The sequence below is a fragment of the Pygocentrus nattereri genome, chromosome 4 (genome assembly GCF_015220715.1).
Source record: "Pygocentrus nattereri isolate fPygNat1 chromosome 4, fPygNat1.pri, whole genome shotgun sequence".
Taxonomy (NCBI): domain Eukaryota; kingdom Metazoa; phylum Chordata; class Actinopteri; order Characiformes; family Serrasalmidae; genus Pygocentrus; species Pygocentrus nattereri.
The window spans coordinates 11,584,013-11,603,914 of NC_051214.1; the positions used below are offsets into that span (position 1 = coordinate 11,584,013).

Here is a 19,902-nt window from a genome sequence, read left to right on the forward strand (position 1 = left end):
AAACCTTGGCAGGGCAATAATCTGTGTCGTCCAGGGATGGATCAGCAGTGGCATTACAGTCAGTGGAATATTCTTGCTATCTGGAATAGCTAACGCTACCATTTCAGTTACAGCTGTATAAGAACTGATACATGTCTCATAACAGCAAACCAAAGTAGCGTTTCAGAATGTTCTGCGTGATTTGCACACGACTTTCAAAAGAAAGGTGTTGTACCTCGATGCTGAATTAAAGCAACAACAGGGTAGTTCAGTTACAAATGGATTCCATGCACATTTAAGGCTTCCATTCCCCTAAAAGAAAAAGGTGTTTTCTCTTTAACACTTTTTAAAGGCACAACAGACACCGGTGAACAGTCATTCTAGATGACATAAAAATGAATTTAAATTCATAATGAATGATAGAAATTCACAATTTTACACTGGTTGTGTCACAAATAACACAAAATGTGTTCCCTTAAAGTGTAACACTCAAAGTACACCCGAGGATACGGAACTGCTGTGGTTCATTGGTAGGAATGTGTCTCCACCTAGAGGATCAACATGTACTGTGACTTTATAACACCTGTTGCCATTACATGAGAGAGAGAGACAGAGAGACAGAGAGACTGAGACAGAGAGACAGCAGGACAGGTGCCAGTATTGCGCTGACCACAAGCAGCAGAGAAGCCCCAAGTAATAATGCTATTTCTCACTGTTAGTGGTTTGCAGTTTATTCATGTGATTCTTTTGTTATTACGTTTCATTAAAAAATCACAAAACTTGGAACATTATCTCCTACTTTGCTTCACTGCTGCTTCTATAATGCCACTGTCATCTCATGAAATAAGCAAAGAATTCACTACATCCTATTAATAATATCTCCCAAATTTGACTAGCAACTGGGTAGTTATGTCATTTGTAGTTAATGATGTCTTTAAATTGTTATAAAACGCATGGGAGTCCAGCACAACACCAGTGCTTAACTCATTACTCGTGAACATACCTGCTACAGAGGAGACAATTCAGTTCCATCATCGCTCAAAGACATTTCGGAGTATGTCTTCACATGCTGTGTGCTTATTTTCAACATAGGTAATAAACAAGCATTGATTAAACAAGTTTTGTTTTATATATATATACATATATACACACACACATATACATTTTTTTAGTGGGTAAGTACTCTCATATTTAAAAATGAACTGTATTCTTAATACTTCTTTTACCCATTGTACTTTGGACTTTGGTATTCCGAATACGCATTCCCAATATTTATATATCGTTACATCCCAACCTTATTTATACAGCAGCCTGGATGTAGCCAGCTGATTCATATGTAGCAAAATACTTTTAGTTTTTCAGGGCCTGGAAAACTCTAACATCCCTCCAAGACTCACCTGCAGGGAGCAGTATGTCATTTTAGCACTGTAGGACAGTGTGTACCATCATCTTAACCAGTAGTCAATTCGTAAAAAAAACAATTGAAGGAGATGGTGGGTTCAGACATCTGCAGGGAGTGGGGAGGGGGCCATTTATGAACTGTAGCTGTATTTAGTATTTAGATATTAAGCAAAGTCTTTTCAGATACTTATACTACACTCAAATGAGAACTTGTTTATACATTTGCTTTCATACTCTCTGTAAATCTAGTGTAATTTCTACATTTTGTCTCATTTTTAGCATTTTTTTTTTCATGTAATTTCAAATGACCCATTGCCATTTATGTTATGTTTCATGGAGAATGGCTCAATAGAAATGGACCTAAATAGATTAAAATAAAATATTTTTCCATTAACTTATAACCCATTTTGTAAAAGATTAGGATACTGAGCAAAACATAAATAAAAACAGATTAAACCCTGTATTTAATTGAATCTAGTACAAAGACAACACATCAAATGTTGAAATGGAGAAATGTAATTGTTTTGTGAAAAAATATATGCCCAGTTAAAATTTGAGGCCAGCAACATATTTTTAAAAAGTTGATAAAAATGGCATGTTTACCAGTTTGTCGCATCACCGCTTTTTTAACAACACTCTGGAGGCATTTGGCAACTAAAGAGACCAGTTGCTGTAGTTTTGAAAGTAAAACGTTTTACCGTTCCAGCTTGATACCTGATTTCAGCTGATCAACAGTTCAAGGTCTCCTTTGTTGCACTTTTCATTTTATAATACACCAAATGTTTTCCATGGGTGAGCAGTCTGGCTAGTTTAACACCTGAACTCTTTCATTACAGAGTAATGCTGTTGTTATACATGCTGAATACAGTTTGGCATTTTCTTGCTGAAATAAGAGTTTCCCTGAAAAAGACGTCATCTAGATGGCAGCATTTGTCGTTCTAAAACTGGTATATATGATTCAGCTTTAATGGTGCCTTCACAGATATACAAGCCACCCATGCTATGTGCACTAGTGCAGCACCATACCATCACGGATGCTGGCTTTTGAACTACGCGCTGGTAATAGGCCAGATGGTACCTCTCCTCTTTAGCCCAAAGGATGCAGCGTGCATGATTTCCAAGAAGAATTAAAACATTTTATTTTTTTAGACCACAGAACGTTTCCATATATATATATGTGTGTGTATTTTTTCTTTGCATGGTACAGTTTTAACTTGCATTTGTGGATGTAGCGACAAACTGTGTTGACAGACATTTTTCGGGAGTGATCCAGAGCTCATGCAGTGATTTAAACTATAGATTCGTGTGTATTTTTAATGCAGTGTCACCTAAGGCACTGAAGATCACAGCCAGCAAATTTTGTTTTTTGGCCTTGTCCCTTGCATACAGAGATTTCTCTGGAATCATTTAATGAAATTATGTACCATAAATGATGAAATCCCTAAGTCCTTTGCTATTTTACATTGAGAAACATTATCTTTCAATTGTTGCATTATTTGCCTACAAAGTCTTTCACAGAGTAGTGAACCCCACCCCATCTTTACTTCTGAAAGACTCAGCCTCTCTGGGATCATCTTTTTATACCCAAACATGTTACTGAGCTGTTGCCAGTGAATTAGTTGTGAAATGATTCTCCAGGTGACTGTTTTAGCATTATATTACTTCACCAGTCTTTCGTTGCCCGTCCCGACTTTTTTCAAAAGTGTTGCTAGCATCAAATTTTAAAAGAGCACATTATTTTCAAAATACAATAAAACATTACAGTTTCAATATTTGATATGTTGTCGCTGTACCATTTTCAATTCAAATATAGGGTTTTAAATTATTTCCACATCATTGCATTCTGTTTTTATTTACATTTTGCATAGCGTCACAACTTTTGTGAAAATTTTGTGAAAACTTTTACAAGCAATTTTAAAATCCTTAATACCTTTTTTTATGAAAAAAATAATACAATTTCCACCATACAGCAACACAGACTCTTAATGGCATGCAATAAAGTTTTTTATGTTTTGTATCCATCAGACATTGATATATGCTTCAACATACAGTATATGCCCCACATACAGTACTTTGCAAAAATTAGAGACCACCTTTTATCACCCACTCAAATAGCCACTAAGAATCAGCTAGTAATTTTTCAGAAGAAATTGAGAAGATTAGATATAGGACAATGCAATTCCATAAGAAAGAGGAAAGTAAAAGGAAAATTAGTCCATAAAACAAAACAAAACAAAAAATCAAGAGTTTCCAAACTGGAGAGAACATGCAATCTTAACAATGATGCTAGACTTGACAGATCACTAAAAATGTCCCCATCAGATAAAGAGCACTTCAAGCTTTCATCTTTGAGAGAGAGAGGAGAAAATCAAGCACCACTCTTGCTTCAGATCTGAAAACATCCACAGGTGGTTCTGTTTATCTTTCTACTGTAAGAAGACAAATCAGAACAATGAGTCTGAAAGAATGTGTAGCTGTCAAGAGGCCCTTACAAAGAAAAGCAAACAGACAAAAAAAGAAGAAAACTGCAAATCAAACAAAGGAGCTGTTGGTGTTCTCAGTATAATGGACTGACCACGGCCAAAACGTCCAAAACGTCATCATCACTAAATATGTTTGGGATTACTTGAATTGTGAGAAGAAGAAAATGCTTTGGAGGTGTGGAAATATATCCTTGTAGATTTCTTTGAAAAACTGAAAGCAGGTTGCAAATCATGCACAGGGTTCTTTGAGTGTTCGAGATTCTGTATAGAACCATTTTCTTTATTAAAAAACACTTGAAGAATCATGTTTAAGAATATATTATGAAAACCCAGTTCTATATGGTTCTTTTAAGGGCTCTTTTAAAAATGGTTCTATACAAATCACATGGGAATCACACCAACAATGAAGTGAGCAGTGTTTTATGGACGTAGAAGATATTCAGGAACTTGGTATCCAAATAATTTGTAGTCTGTCTCAAACAGTTTGAACAGTTTCCTTCTCGAGTCAGCAGTGATGGTGGGAAACCAGGTCTTTATCCAGTTTTCATCTGTTGTGCTACTTTTGATCTTTGGGAACTGGACGATATTATCGACACGGAGCATTCGCAGCAGGTGAGCTGCGTCTTCTTCCATGGTCTCCATCTTCCCTATAAAGTCATAATGGATCTGGCATGGATGGCACAGATGAGCCGTCTGTCTCCAGTGCTCATCCAGCAGTTCATAACTGTCTGCTGGTAGGCTCAGTAAATACTGAATGAAGTTGGAGAAAGATGGTGCAATACCAGCAGCGAGTGCTTCCTTTACAGATGCTGGTGGATTAGGGATTTTGCCGAATCTCTTCAGTATAGGGATGCCGTACTGCTTGTAAAATGGCTGATTTTCCTTTTGAAACTTGTCTCTGTAGGCTGAGATCAGTCTGATAAAAGGCTCTCTGATAAACATGAACTTCTTGTATTGTTGAAGTTTCTGTTTCATCACCGTCCTGTTGTACCTGTTAAGGTACTGATTGCTGTTTCCATGTATTAGTTCCACGGGAATATCTGACGGGTCTCTGTAAGGCACACCGTTCACCTTAAGGCTCTCGCTCAGAACAATCATGATCCGCTTCCACTCAGTGCATGCAACTTTTGGGACGTAGCAATAGATTATTCCATGCCGGTCATCTACAAGCAGGTTTGCAAGTTCCCAGCTAGGAATGTCATCAATTGTCTGCCATTTCCCATTGAAGCCTAAGGTGCCGTTACTGTCACACAGGTCATGAATGAGCTTCTTTCGGGCGTACTGTCTGTGTTTGAGCTCCAGTGGAATCGGGCTTGAGTGGATTCTCCACTCACGTCTCCTGTTCTCCAGCTCTGGGTCTTCAAAGAGGTCATTCTCTTCATCTGTCTCCTCATCAGAGGTTGCAAATTCTTTCATGACTAGGTTGTAGTAGTGATGCAGGTTTGACCAGAAGTAGCTGCTACTGAGAGTTTTCGGTTCAGAATATCCATGTTCTGGGTTGAACAAAGTGGTGTTAGGTGAAGGTCTGATAAACTCTTCTGCCTCACTTCTGTTTGTCCAGTATCTGTTGGTAAAAAACATCAGAAGAACACCTGCTGTGGTTGAAAGAACATAAAAATATCTCAGCTTCTTCATTTCAGAGAGAGTACGAGAAGTGTGAGAGTACCAGATAATTCTGTGAAGCAGACAAGGGTGGAGTTCAGCTCTTCAGATGAGCTGAAGGGTGACATTGTTAACTCTTTCATTACCTACATTCATTACCTACTGTTCATTACTTCCATTCCTATGTTTATACTTCGGTCTTGCGTGGTCATGTTTTAGGAGAGTGTGGCTATCTTGGACCTACTAAATGAATGTGATTATTCTTTTCCTCTGCATTGCAGTAATGATGTGCTGACCTATTTGATTCACTCACCTTTTTATTCTTTTTTTTATTTCGGTTTACACAATGAGGGCTGTGTAGAACATTTTGTCCGACAAGAGGATGTGAGTGATCTACTGGATTACCACTCCAACTTTTTACACATTGACCACCTTTTCCTTGAGATATGACAACAGCATCTGAAACTGTTTACTGCTAGAGATGGCACTGCGTGGATATTGATATGAAGCCAATATCAGCAGAAAATGCTGGACTGGCTATCAGATGCAAAAAAATGATTTAATTCAATCCAGTTCTGTGACAAATCTAGTCTGAAATACATTACGTGACTAAACAAATATGGACATAATTATTGAGTTCAGGTGTGTCAGCCACACCCTTTGCTAACAGGTGTATGAAATTAAACAAACCGCCATGAAATTTCCATAGACAAACACTGGCAGTACAATGGTTTGTACTGAAGAGCTCAGTGGCTTTAAATATAAACATAGGATGCCATCATTGTTAGTGAAATTTCTGCCCCAGTCAACTGTTACTGCTATGTATTATGTAGTATTAAGGTAAACATCTAGGAATAACAATAACTTGGCCACAAAGCAGCAATCCACACAGACACAGCGTGTCCGAGTGCTGAAGTGCATCTAAATGGCCTATTCTTTGCTCCTGGCTTGTGCATCAGGAACTTCACAGAATTCGTTTCCATGGCCAAGCAGATGCACAGAATTTTTAGACCACTATGTGCAACACCAATCATTGGCTGGAGTAGTGTAAAGCATGCCACCACAAAACTCATGATTAGTTATTTAAAGTCAACGACTCCAGCTTTTACAAGGGACTACAAATACATTTGTGAACTGTGATGAAGTTTATCTGTCTGTTCCTGCTCCTACAACCAGGACGTTAACATAATATGCATGATTATATGCACTAATGCAGTTTAAAGTAAAGTTGTGTTTATAATTTATTAAATACTCACATTAATACAAATATAATATTCAGAAATATACACACCCATTTGAAATCAACACACTTCAGATTCCATGCTAAAAAGCAGTGAAAGTGAATAATTACTGTAGCACTGTAAATGTCTCTATTTGAGTGATTAACTGTGCTTCACTCTCTGGTGGTCTGTTGGATGAATCTGAATTTGGTACGTAGATCCCAGGAGAACTCCACTGAAATGCGTAGTGCCAACAGTAAAGTTTGGTGATGGAGGGATAATGATCTGGGTCTGTTTTTCAGGGTTTGGCCTCTTAGTTCCAGTGAGGGATAACGTTAACACTACACCATGGAAAGACATTTTACACAAATATGTTTCCAATTTTGTGGCCACTGTTTGAGAAAGGCTCTTTCCTGTTCCAGCATGACTGTGCCTCACTGCACAAAGTGAGCCCTATAAAGACATGGTTTGCTGAGTTTAGTGTGGAGGAACTCACACTGACCATTTGAACTGGAATGTTTACTGCACGCCAGGCCTTCTCATCCAAAATCAGGCCCTGACCTCACAAATGCTCTTTTGACTGAATAGAAAATCTTAGAGAGTGGAGGTGGTTATAACTGGGGTGGGGTTGGAAGGAAACTATATTTTAATGCCCATGGTTGGGATGTCCTACAAGCTCATGTAAGTGTGATGCCTAAGTATCCAATACTTTTGGCAATATAGTGCAGCTCGTAGTTACTTGTGGTACTACAAAATGTAAACAAAAAGCAGTAAACCTTACAAGTTATGTAATGACATCAGCAACCCTGAGTGTGTTTAAGAAGCCTGAGTATGGTAAATAAATATGTAAAACATTTCATTTTTTCATAATTCATAGTCCTTTTTCAAGAAAAAAATTTGTTGTCCATTTCAGAGAAGAAAAATCTCCTCCACCACCTCCTCCAGCTCTTCCGGTGGGATGCCAAGGCGTTCCCAAGACAGTCGAGAGATATAATCCCTCCAACGTGTCCTGGGTCTTCCCCAGGGTCTCCTCCCCGCCAGACACCCTAGGGAGGCGTCCAGAGGCTATCCTTACCAGATGCCCGAACCACCTCAACTGGCTTCTCTCAACGTGGAGGAGCAGTGGCTCTACTCCAAGCCTCTCCCAAATCGCAGAGCTTCTCACCCTATCTCTAAGGGAGAGCCCGGCGACCCTGTGGAGAAAGCTCATTTCGTCCATTTCATGGTCTCACATTTAGAGGTGCTGATTTTCATCGCAGCCGCTTCACACTCAGCTGCAAACTGGTCCAGGGAGAGGTGGAGATCCCGGCCTGATGGCGCCAAGAGGACCACATCATCTTCCAAAAGCAGATGTTTTTGCCAATAGATACTGGACAAACAGAAGTGAGGCAGAAGAGTTTATCAGACCTTCACCTAACACCACTTTATTCAACCCAGAACACGGATATTCTAAACCAAATTTGGAAACTGTCAGTAGCAGCTACTTCTGGTCAAACCTGCATCACTACTACAACCTAGTCATGAAAGAATTTGCAACCTCTGATAAGGAGACAGATGAAGAGAATGACCTCTTTGAAGACCCAGAGCTGGACAACAGGAGACGTGATTGGAAGATCCACTCAAGCCCGATTCCTCTGGAGCTCAAACACAGACAGTGTGCCCGAAAGAAGCTCATTCATGACCTGTGTGACAAAAATGGCACCTTAGGCTTCAATGGGAAATGGCAGACAATTGATGACATTTCTAACTGGGTACTAGCAAACCTGCTTGTAGATGACCGGCATGCAATAATATATTGCTCAGCCTACAGAGACAAGTTTCAAAATGAAAATCAGCCATTTTACAAGCGGTACGCCATCCCTATACTGAAGAGATTTGGCAAAATCCCTAATCCACCAGCATCTGTAAAGGAAGCACATGCTGCTGGTATTGCACCATCTTTCTCCAACTTCATTCAGTATATACTGAGCCTACCAGCAGACAGTTATGAACTGCTGGATGAGCACTGGAGACAGACGGCTCATCTGTGCCATCCATGCCAGATCCATTATGACTTTATAGGGAAGATGGAGACCATGGAAGAAGACGCAGCTCACCTGCTGCGAATGCTCCGTGTCGATAATATCGTCCAGTTCCCAAAGATCAAAAGTAGCATCACAGATGAAAACTGGGTAAAGACCTGGTTTCCCACCATCGCTGTTGACTGGAGATGGAAACTGTTCAAACTGTTTGAGAGAGACTACAAATATTTGGATACCAAGTTCCTGAATATCTTCTACGTCCATAAAACACTGCTCACTTCATTGTTAGTGTGATTCCCATGTGATTTGAAGTGTGTGGAGGTCTCCTGTAAGATATTTAGAGTTTATATGTCATGGTACATGTTGTGGTTATGTGTAGTTGCTCAAAGCAATTTGTGAATACATTATGTTGTATTAATGTCTAAAAGCAACAGCTGTACTAATGCAATTTCTTATCCAAGCTCATGGCATAGTATTGGTGTAAGATTAAATTAGCATTCCGTTTTATTTTGTGGTGTGGTAATTACTGTGAATGAGTGCCAACGCATGACTTTTTTGACTGTTTCTATTTTGTTGAGTTAACCTCTAAAACTAGTCTGTTATTTATACTCAAGCTTACACTGACATGTAAGGTATGTATTTATCAGGCTGAGGAAGGGAGGTATAGACCTACTGACTACTATTTCCACTTCTAAAATATGATGAATTGTGGACAGTAACTTCACAGAGCTTTTTATTCAAGAATCTTCAAGAGCTTCAATCGTTATTTTATTTACAGATTCCTGGTGTCCTACTAAATACTCCAAAGCTGTGAGGACAAATATCAGAATCTTTTACACCTTCATCTACAAACAAATTGGTTTTATATCATTGAGAAAGTTGATCCCACTTTTGAATGGTAGTGTATGTGCTTGGTCAGGGCAGGTCCATCTACGTAACCAAAAGCATATTTAAGGTAAACAGAATATCTCCTTAAGTCGGAATATTTCAACTGTTAGATTTCCAAGAGAAAACAATTTTTTTACTCCTTACGTTTTCACTTATACTTTCAAAACACTCATTACAAATTTCAAGGGTCAGGAAAGTCTCTTTTTTTCTTTCAGTGGTTTTCCTGAATTTTTTTCATTAAAACATCCAGCAAAACTCTTCTTCACACCAATGTGCCAAAACATTATGTCCACCAGCCACCTTGTGCCAGCAAAACAGCTTCAATCCACTGAGGCATGGACTCTCTGAAGATGCCCTTTTTTATTCGGCACGAAAGCACTAGCAGTAGATCGTTTAAGTCCTTTAAATTTCCAGGTGCAGTCCCTGTGGTTCGGACTTGTTGTTCCAGCATCCCACAGATACCTCAACTGGACTGAGATTTGGCAAATTTGGAGGCCAGGCCAAACTCTTCACCATGTTCCTCAACCATTCCCAAACAACGCAAGTATTGCTAAAAGAGGCCACTGACATCGGGTCACTGACATCGTACCATTGCCATGAAGGGGTGTAACTGCTAGACAACAATGTTTAAGTAGGTGGCACTTTTATTATCTTATAATATCTCTGTACTTTTTACACTCCTGCAGGAGAGGGAGCACAGAACAAACAATAGATTTTGCCTGGAGCAAAATCAGGTGTTGCCAATTTCCACAATGTTGACTTAGGCTGAGACTTGAGAGTAAAAGCTCTGTTTGCAGTAGCTCTAGAGCTGCCTGCCATCTGCACGTTACTATTTAATAACTGAAAAAGCTCCACCCCTATTGTCCTTCTTTCACTGAGTCCTGGAGTTCTGTCACGCTCACTTGACTATCTTCCCTAGACTAAAGCAGCAATTCATCTGACCTAGTAAAAAATTACTGAAGAACATGGAACGATCTGAATGAATACTGAGATCAAAGTCTACAAAGTCAGCAAAGGGAACAGACGCCAAAAGGAAGTCATTTGTTTGCCTATAAAGCTTTACAATGCTATGTTGGTGCAGGGAAATGAGTAACGGACAGACTGATAAACTTGAGTGTAAGAAAGTTGTGAGTATTCTGAAAACTGATCAACTGTCAGAGAAACTCATAAACGCAAATTCACTGATGGTTCCTCAACTTCTAAGGAGGGAGCTGGACAAGCTGCACGGGCAATAAGAACTATGGCTGTCAGAAATAAAGTTCAAAATTAACACTTTGTGTTAAACACTTTGTTTGTGAACTATTTAAATGCAGTCAAATTTGAAATACTTTACTTAAAAATGCAAAAATAAATAGGAAACAACTGCAGTAAGATTCACCAGATATATAGGCTTACAGTCATGCTTGAACATTTGTGACACAAAGGAGCTTTCTGAGGATCTCGGAAGAAAAGTTGTTGATGCTCATCAGGCTGGAAAAGGTTACAAAACCATCTCTAAAGAGTTTGAACTCCATCAATCACAGTCAGACAGACCGTTTACACATGGAAAAAATGCTCCTCAGGAGTGGTCAGCCAACAGAGATCACACCAAGACCACGGCGTGTAATAGTCTGTGAGGTCACAAAAGAACTCTGGGTAACCTTTAAGCAACCAAAGGCTTGTATCACCGTGGCTAGTGCTGAGGTTTATGGGTCCACCATCAGGAGAACACTGTGTATGGAAGGGTTGCAAAGATCACATGGACAAGCCAGAAGGCTACTGTAATGATATTTTGTGGATGGATGAGACCAAAATACATGTTTTTGGTTCCCCTATATTTGGAGAAAGGAAAACAGTGCATTCCAACATAAAAACCTTATCCCATCTGTAAAACATGGTGGTGGCAGCATCATGGTTTGGGCCTGTTTTGCTGTATCATTGATGGACCAATGAACTCAATAGAATTATCACAGCTAATTCTAAAGGAAAATGTCAGGACATCTGTCCATGAGCTGAAACTCAAGAGAACGTGGGTCATGCAGCAAGACAATGACCCAAACCACACAAGTCACTCAACCAAAGAACAGTTAAAGAAGAATAAAGTTGTTTTGGAATGGTGAGCTCATGGGAGGAAACCCACCAACATAAGAGTTAAAGTTGTTTTGTACGGAGGAACGCCTGTTGTAAAAAGTGCTATATAAATTAACTTTAACTTGACAGTTATTGCTGCATAAGCACATACTGACAGCAAAGGATGACATACTTTTGCCACTTACTGATATTTATTATTGGTTCCTTTTTTTCACAATAAATAAATGACTAAGTAATATTTTTGGTTCTCTTTATCTACTATTAGGACTTAAGTTTTAGGTCAAATTTATGCAGAAATATAGAAAATTCTAAAGGGTTTACAAACTTCAAGCACCATTGTGATTAAACATACTTTGTGTTATATTCACAAGGGGGCACTCTGTGTTTTAACCAGTGGTTCTCAACCTGGGTATCAAGACTTGTGAGAGGGCCGTTTAGATGGTAGATAAGCCAACTGACACATCTTTGAGAGTGACACCCATAAAATTCCCATAGCAGTGATCTACTGCTGTCATAAGCTAGAGAGTGAAAGAGCTGAAAAAGCGAGGATGCAGAGTGTAGTAACTTGGTAAGACTAACTGCTGTGGTTGGATGCAGAAGCTGTGTAGCAGCTTAACTAGCAGCTTACCTTGCAAAATTACATGACTATTAGCTTTAACTATGCTACAAATTGTAAAAGTGGCCTCTGAAGCACATCATTCATGACCTCATGCAAGGCCATATTTCTGCCATATTAAATTTTTTAGCTTATAACCACATTGTTTCTTTTACAATGACTGAGCTGCTAAAAAGCTCTCCGGTGTGTGTAAATACTTTCAAACAATTAAAAACTATAAAACAAAAACAGATTGTTATAATTTTGTATTGTATTTCATTGGCATGTTCTTCCCTTGGTTTGAAAGTCGTCACTTGTGGAAAGTTACAAATTGTCCTGGAACTGCAGTGACAGCTCTAAACATTCAAAATTTGAGCATTTTCTACGTTTGAATGTGATTTTTCTATTTTTTTGATGAACACTCAAAATTGACTAAAATTTCAATGTAGCAGCCCTCCAAGGCTGTGTATGGTGGAGCGTATTCTGCTTAAAACACCATTATATCCTATATAGTATTTCAAAGGTGTGAAAGACAGAAATGCGGAAGGTCAGATGGTTGTAGATTTTGCAAAGAGAATGGAAATGGCTGTGGTGAACACCTATTTTCAGAAGAGGGAAGAACACAGGGTTACATACAAGAGTGGAGGGAGGTGCACACAGGTGGATTATATCCTTAGCAGGAGATGCCACCTAAAGGAGCTTGGAGATTGTTAAGTGGTGCCAGGGGAAAGTGTAGCAAGGCAGCATAGGGTGGTTGTCTGTAGAATGAGATTAGAAACAAAGAAGAGGAAGAGAGTGAAGACAGAGCCAAAGATTAGATGGTGGAAGCTGAAGGAGGAGGATGGTTGCAGGCAGTTCAGGGAAAAGAAGGCAGCTAAGAAAAAGTGGGATAACCAGAGAGATGAAGGAAGTAGGCAGGAGTACTGTGAGGCTAGTCGCATAGCGAAAAGAATGGTGGCAAAGGCAAAGACTCAGGCCTATGATGAGCTGTATGAGAGGCTGGACAGTAAAGAAGGAGGAAAGGACTTGTATCGTTTAGCTAAACAGAGAGACAGAGCTGGAAAGGATGTACAGCAGGTTAGGCTGATAAAGGATAGAGAGGGAAATGTACCAGTGAGTGAACAGAGAGTGTTGAGTAGATGGAAGGAGTACTTTGAAGAACTAATGATTGAGGAAAACGAGAGAGAGAGGAGGACAACGGGGGGGAGAGATAGTGGATCAGGAAGTGCAGAGAATTGGTAAGGTGGAAGTGAGGGGAGCTTTAAAAAGGATGAAGAATGGAAAGGCAGTTGGTCCAGATGACATACCTGTGGAGGTATGGAGACGTTTAGGAGAGAAGGCAGTGGACTTTTTAACCAGGTTGTTTAACAAAATCCTAGAGAGTGAGAGGATGCCTGATGAGTGGAGAAGCAGTGTACTGGTCCCCATTTTTAAGAACAAGGGTGATGTGCAGAGCTGCAGTAACTACAGAGGTATAAAGTTGACGAGCCACACCATGAAGGTATGGGAAAGAGTTCTTGAAGCAAGGCTAAGGCGAGAGGTTCAGATCAGTGAGAAGCAGTTTGGTTTCATGCCCAGAAAGAGTACCACAGATGCAATTTTTGCATTGAGAGTGTTGGTAGAGAAGTACAGAGAAGGTCAGAAGGAGCTACATTGTATCTTTGTGGATCTAGAGAAGGCATATGATAGGGTGTCAAGACAGGAACTGTGGTACTGTATGAGGAAGTCAGGTGTAGCTGAAAAGTATGTTAGGGTGGTGCAGGACATGTATGAGGATAGTGAGACAGTGGTGAGGTGTGCAGTTGGAGTGACAAATGGTTTCAAGGTGAAGGTAGGGTTACATCAGGGATCAGCTTTGAGCCCCTTCTTGTTTGCAATGGTGATGGACAGGTTGACAGATGAGGGCAGGCAGGAGGCCCCATGGACCATGATGTTTGCAGATGACATTGTAATCTGTGGTGAGAGTAGAGGGCAGGTGGAAGAGAATCTGGAGAGGTGGAGGTTTGCAGTGGAGAGGAGAGGAATGAAGGTCAGTAGAGATAAGACGGAATCATGTGTGTGAATGAGAGGGAGGCAGGTGGAAAGGTGAAGATGCAAGGAGTAGAGGTCGTAAAGGTGGATGACTTCAAATATCTTGGGTCAACCATCTAGAGTAATGGACAGTGTAGAAAAGAGATGAAGAAGAGAGTGCAGGCAGGATGGAGTGGGTGGAGACGGGTGTCAGGGCTGATGTGTGACGGAAGGATAGCAGCAAGAGTGAAAGGGAAGGTTTACAAGACAGTAGTGCGTCCTGCTATGATGTATGGTTTGGAGACTGTGGCTCTGTCTAAAAGACAGGAGGCTGAGCTGGAGGTAGCGGAGATGAAGATGCTGAGATTTTCGTTGGGAGTCACAAGGCTGGACAAGATTAGAAATGAGCAGATCAGAGGGACAGTGAAGGTGGAGCAGTTTGGAGATAAAGCCAGAGAGGCCAGGTTGAGATGGTTTGGACATGTGTTGAGGAGGAATAGTGGATATATTGGGCAAAGAATGTTGGAGATGGAGCTGCCGGGTAGAAGGAGAAGAGGTAGACCTCAGAGAAGGTTTATGGATGTAGTGAAGGTGGACATGGAGATGGTTGGTGTGAAAGTAGAGGAGGCAATGGATAGGGCAAGATGGAGGCAGATGATCCGCTGTGGCGACCCCTAAAGGGAGCAGCCGAAAGAAGAAGATGATCCTATATAGTAATTCACATGAACCATCCTTTACATTGACATCAGTGGGCCTCATTCACCAAGTGTTCTTAAGAAGTCATGTCTTCTTAAAAGCCCCTTGTGATGTTTTCACAAAGATTCTGACATTCACCAGTGTTTTCTTATTTAGGATTAATTATTCAGTAAGTACAGAGTCTACCCATATGCAAGAGCACAGAGGTGCAAACAATTCCATGGTTTAAGAACACGTCATGAATCTGATATAGACTTTTTCTTAGGGCCTTAAGAAAAAAAACTTAGGGAGATATTGGGGAGTGAGGCCTATTGACGTTTTGTTGAAGACCTTGAGAAAAAGGCGATGATTATCCCTCACCAACCTATTGTTGGGAGTAGCTTACTAGCCTCTTCATTTTGGCCAGAGGATCCCTTTAAGAAAAATTAGCACATACAGATAATGCACTAACACATGCTACTGCAAAACCACAGCTATGCTTCACCAACATGAGAAAAACACAGAGATACAATCAATTTTAGATGCAACACGATGCTGCAAATAAAGTGGCAAACCAAACGAGGTGATTGTAAACTTCAGTTTTCCTTCCAATTCAAAAAGAAACAGGAGGCTGAGAACAGTTAATGTGTCCCACTGGACTCTCATTGGTCTCTACTGATTCACAGTGGAGAGCATATTGACTGACTGCATTAGCCTAAAACCGGCAACTGCACTGCCTCTAACCACAAAACAACTCAAGGAAAGAAAACAGATCAGTCCATTACTGGAGCTCTACTCTCAACTAAATAGCACATAAAAAACATCCATAAATCATTCTATGAGGGACATTTCTAGATTAGCAAAGTTGTTCTGAAGGACCCACTCTCTTTGTAAAGGACTGTGAGAAGGCTGTCACGACACACATTAAAACCTGCAGTGATATTGTACAAAACGTGCTTTATTAGGTGCTAAAGAGGACGATGCTCTCCATTCTTCTCATTTTCTTTGAGTTGTGCATTGCTGCTGAGATTCAAGGCACATCTGAGGAAACAAATTTGCTGTGGTTTATTGGTAAGGATGTGTCTCCATCTAGAGGGTCGGTCCAGGCTTTGATCTGATGCTATTATCTACAGTATTATATAAGAGGGAGCATTGTGATTCATAAGTGCATGTTTCCTGGCAACTCTAAGCTTTGTTAGTTTCCAAACTCCCTGTATTTACGTCCTAAAAGTGCCTTTAAAATTAAATTATATTATATTTCGAAAACTCTCCCTCCCCAGTCACCACCACATCTTTCAGTCAGTCTTCTTTGGTTCTGTTTTTACTTGTGATCTACTGCTCTAGAACACATTGGGTCTGACCATGTAATACAGCAGCAGAACACAGGTAAAAATGTACAAGAATGTCCATGTCACAAAGATTCTCAGTTTCTATGGCTACTGTCGCCAGGCAACGATCCATCCATATACAGTGCACCATCTCGTTTGAACACAAACCAGAACGGCAGTTCTCCGTGTCTGTTTTCTATCCTGCTTGGCTGAGTTTGTTATATACAACAAGCATTACCCAACCCACAGGTAAATCTACAGCAGTATTAACTTAATAACCTGCGACAATAAAACTCTCATTCCCTCATGTCTGGCATTGTGTGAAAGGTGCACTTCATAGGTGAGGGCTCCTCCACACACAGCAAAACGTCTAGTGTTCAAGCACTGCTGCACTCAAATGAACAATGTAGGAGTTCATTCAACATTGTAGGTGTTCATTCTGAAAGATGCAGTAAGTTGCAAAATGACTACTGAATACAATGGAAAAAGGATCAGCTTAGAGTTTCCAGGCTCTTGGCGAGAAAAGTGAGAAAACACACACACATACTGGTGACGTGAGATATAGCGACACATATTTGAAATAGTAGTTTTACTTATTTACTTCTTTGCTTGTGCAGCTCACGCTTCCCCTTTGTTTTAGATTCAACCACCCCTTTTAAAAGAGTTTACCACTTTTTTTGGACTCCTAATAGTTTTTACTGTATCTAGTATGGTTGATATGCATGTTCTTTTTGGTCATTTTTCAGACATTTTAAGGTTTTTACTTGATTTCGGTGTATATTTAGTGACTGTGATTTAATTTGCATGTATCTTCTTTCATTTTAGAGTTCTATTGTAAAATGAGGAGCATCAGTTTAGAAAAGTGCCATTTAAACAACGCTTATACTGGCAAACGCCTCTGCACATGTGGAAGAGAGCGCTAAAACAGTCAGTGCTGACACAGAGATGTCCAAACGACTGCTGTGTCATTTAACGACAGCCCGGGCAGCTGGGAATCAGCTTTGTATACGACCTGCACTGTTGATTCAACATAAAAGACATATTACTATGTTTACTACTGGAGAATTACTGGCATCTCTGCTAAAGATGAACAAAAATTTTATGAAAAATGTCTTTGTTGTTTATTGTCTTGCTTTTATACTGAACATTTGTGAGACATCTAACCTTTTTGAGGTCAAAATATATAAAATAAGCCCATATATAAGGATGTTTTTCTACTAAACCTTTTTCATATTTATCATTCCCATGTGTACTACTGCTTCTGAAGGACAGTGTATATTCCTAGGTTCTCTCTACTCCAGTGTTGAAGTGCCCAACCTCTGCAGCTTAATGTGTTCCCTGTACTAAAACTCCTGACTCAACTCATGAGAAGTCCTTCACCAACCGAAAACAAGTGTGTTAGAGCATCATACTAGATCAAGCAGCGCAGCGTGTTGAGGACTGGAGATGGCAAATACTAATGTATATCACTATTGTCGCTATATATCTCCAAAATGGTAACTTTACAGAAAAAAAAACCTACTTTACTTTCAATGCTAGTAAATGGAACCAGACTTTTTCCCCCCCTCTTTTGGTCCATTCATCATGAAATGTACACAATGTAAAGAGCAACAGGTACCTTTAAATCAGGTCAAAAACTGAAAAATGACAAAAACTGAGATACAAGGTTTTGTTCCGACAACAGTGATCTACTGTTTTGAAGTTATCTTTGTCTCCTCTCTTTTCCACTAAGTCTGGTCTCTTTATTAACTTCAATGTCTTACATGTGGATTAGGCAATTCTGGTTTGGAGAAATATTTTTGACATTTATCAAAAAATATTGACATTGTCCAGACAGTTCTACTTCTGACTGAGAGAGCAACCTTTCGTCTCCAGAAGAGCATTCATTTCACAAAGCGCCAGTCATCTTCCGTGCCACCTATGAGGTGAGGTCAGCTCAGTACACATATGGTACAAGACAGCGGCATCTTGGGAGAAGAGATCAAATATTTGTAAATAGTTATTAATGTTACTGCACAAATGCTGGAAATCACACTTTATTTCTTTTATTTCCATTTAAAACAGCCATTAGTGAGATACCTCTGAGTAGATTAGAGGTAAAATAATCCAGTTTACAAAACTATAAAAAGGGTATTGCAGGGAGGCTGAGTCTCTCAGAAGTAAAGACGGGGAGGCTGAGTCTTTCAGAAGTAAAGACGGGGAGGCTGAGTCTTTCAGTAGTAAAGACGGGGAGGCTGAGTCTCTCAGAAGTAAAGACGGGGAGGCTGAGTCTCTCAGAAGTAAAGACGGGGAGGCTGAGTCTCTCAGAAGTAAAGACGGGGAGGCTGAGTCTTTCAGTAGTAAAGACGGGGAGGCGGAGTCTTTCAGAAGTAAAGACGGGGAGGCGGAGTCTTTCAGAAGTAAAGACGGGGAGGCGGAGTCTTTCAGTAATAAAGACAGGGAGGCGGAGTCTTTCAGAAGTAAAGGCGGGGAGCCGGAGTCTTTCGGAAGTAAAGACGGGGAGGCGGAGTCTTTCAGAAGTAAAGGCGGGGAGGCGGAGTCTTTCAGAAGTAAAGACGGGGAGGCTGAGTCTTTCAGAAGTAAAGACGGGGAGGCGGAGTCTTTCAGAAGTAAAGACGGGGAGGTAAAGTAAGTAAATACTGCCCCATCAGGGAGAGTAACATTTTAGATCACTGCTACACTGTGTTAAAGGGGGCCTATCGCTCTGTTCACTGTGCTGCTCTGGGCCTCTCTGATCACTCGCTAATCCACCTCCTTCCAACCTATAGGCAGAAGCTCAAATGTGCCAATCCTGTAGTCAGCTCTGTGCAGAGGTGGACCAACGAGGCTCGCATAAAATATAACAACAACAGACTGAAACAGTTGCGCCGGTCTAAAGAAGCAGCGTACAGGAGTGGAGATCGGGCTCTGTACAATCAGGCTAGGAACACACTCAATAAAGAAATCAGAGCTGCAAAAAAGAAATCAGAGCTGCAAAAAAGAACTACTCAAACAAGCTGAGTAGTATGGTGTCCACAAATGAGCCATCAACCGTCTGGAAGTACCTGCAGAACAAGCTACAAAAGGACACCCTGCCAGACAATGGGCGACCATCAGCTGGCTGATGAGCTTAATACCTTTTACTGCAGGTTTGAAAAGCCCAGCTCCACACACCTATTCAGCACAGATTCACACCTATCTGTCACTCAGCCATCCATTCAGCCTGCTCTGAAGATCGGTGAAAAGGACGTGCAATGACTCTTTAGGAGACAAAAAGTGAGGAAAGCACCAGGACCAGATGGTGTTTCACCCTCCTGTCTGACCAGCTCGCACCAGTCTTTACAGCACTTTAATAAACCACTGGAGCTGTGTGTCATACCTTCCTGCTTCAAACGTTCCACCATAGTACCAGTTCCCAAGAAAGCAACCATCACAGGATTGAATGACTATAGACCCGCTGCATTGACCTCTGTAGTCATGAAATCCTTTGAGAGACGGGTGCTCTCCCATCTGAAGAACATCACAGATCCTCTGCTAGACCCCCTGCAATTTGCATACCGGGCAAACAGGTCAGTGAATGACACAGTGAACATGGGCCTCCAGTTTATTCTTCAACAGCTTGAACACTCAGGAACATATGCAAGAATTTTA

General features: G+C 40.5%; 1 protein-coding gene and 1 pseudogene across 2 annotated transcripts; one reads left to right on the forward strand and one right to left on the reverse strand.

Moving 5' to 3' along the window:
• Positions 1–3,251: 3,251 nt before the first annotated feature.
• LOC108427466 (carbohydrate sulfotransferase 12-like) lies at positions 3,252–8,345 on the reverse strand. Of its 2 annotated transcripts, XM_037537580.1 has the most exons (3): positions 8,254–8,345; positions 7,918–8,054; positions 3,252–5,427 (listed from the first exon to the last, which is right to left on the reverse strand). In XM_037537580.1, exon 3 carries the CDS (start codon positions 5,277–5,279, stop codon positions 4,284–4,286), a length of 996 nt encoding a protein of 331 aa, XP_037393477.1. In that variant the 5' UTR covers positions 5,280–5,427; positions 7,918–8,054; positions 8,254–8,345; the 3' UTR covers positions 3,252–4,283. The 2 variants fall into 2 exon arrangements, with proteins under 2 accessions (XP_037393477.1, XP_037393479.1); XM_037537582.1 differs by lacking the exon at positions 7,918–8,054 and having other exon boundaries at positions 8,254–8,265.
• LOC108427465 lies at positions 7,999–8,972 on the forward strand (annotated as a pseudogene).
• Positions 8,973–19,902: the final 10,930 nt, after the last annotated feature.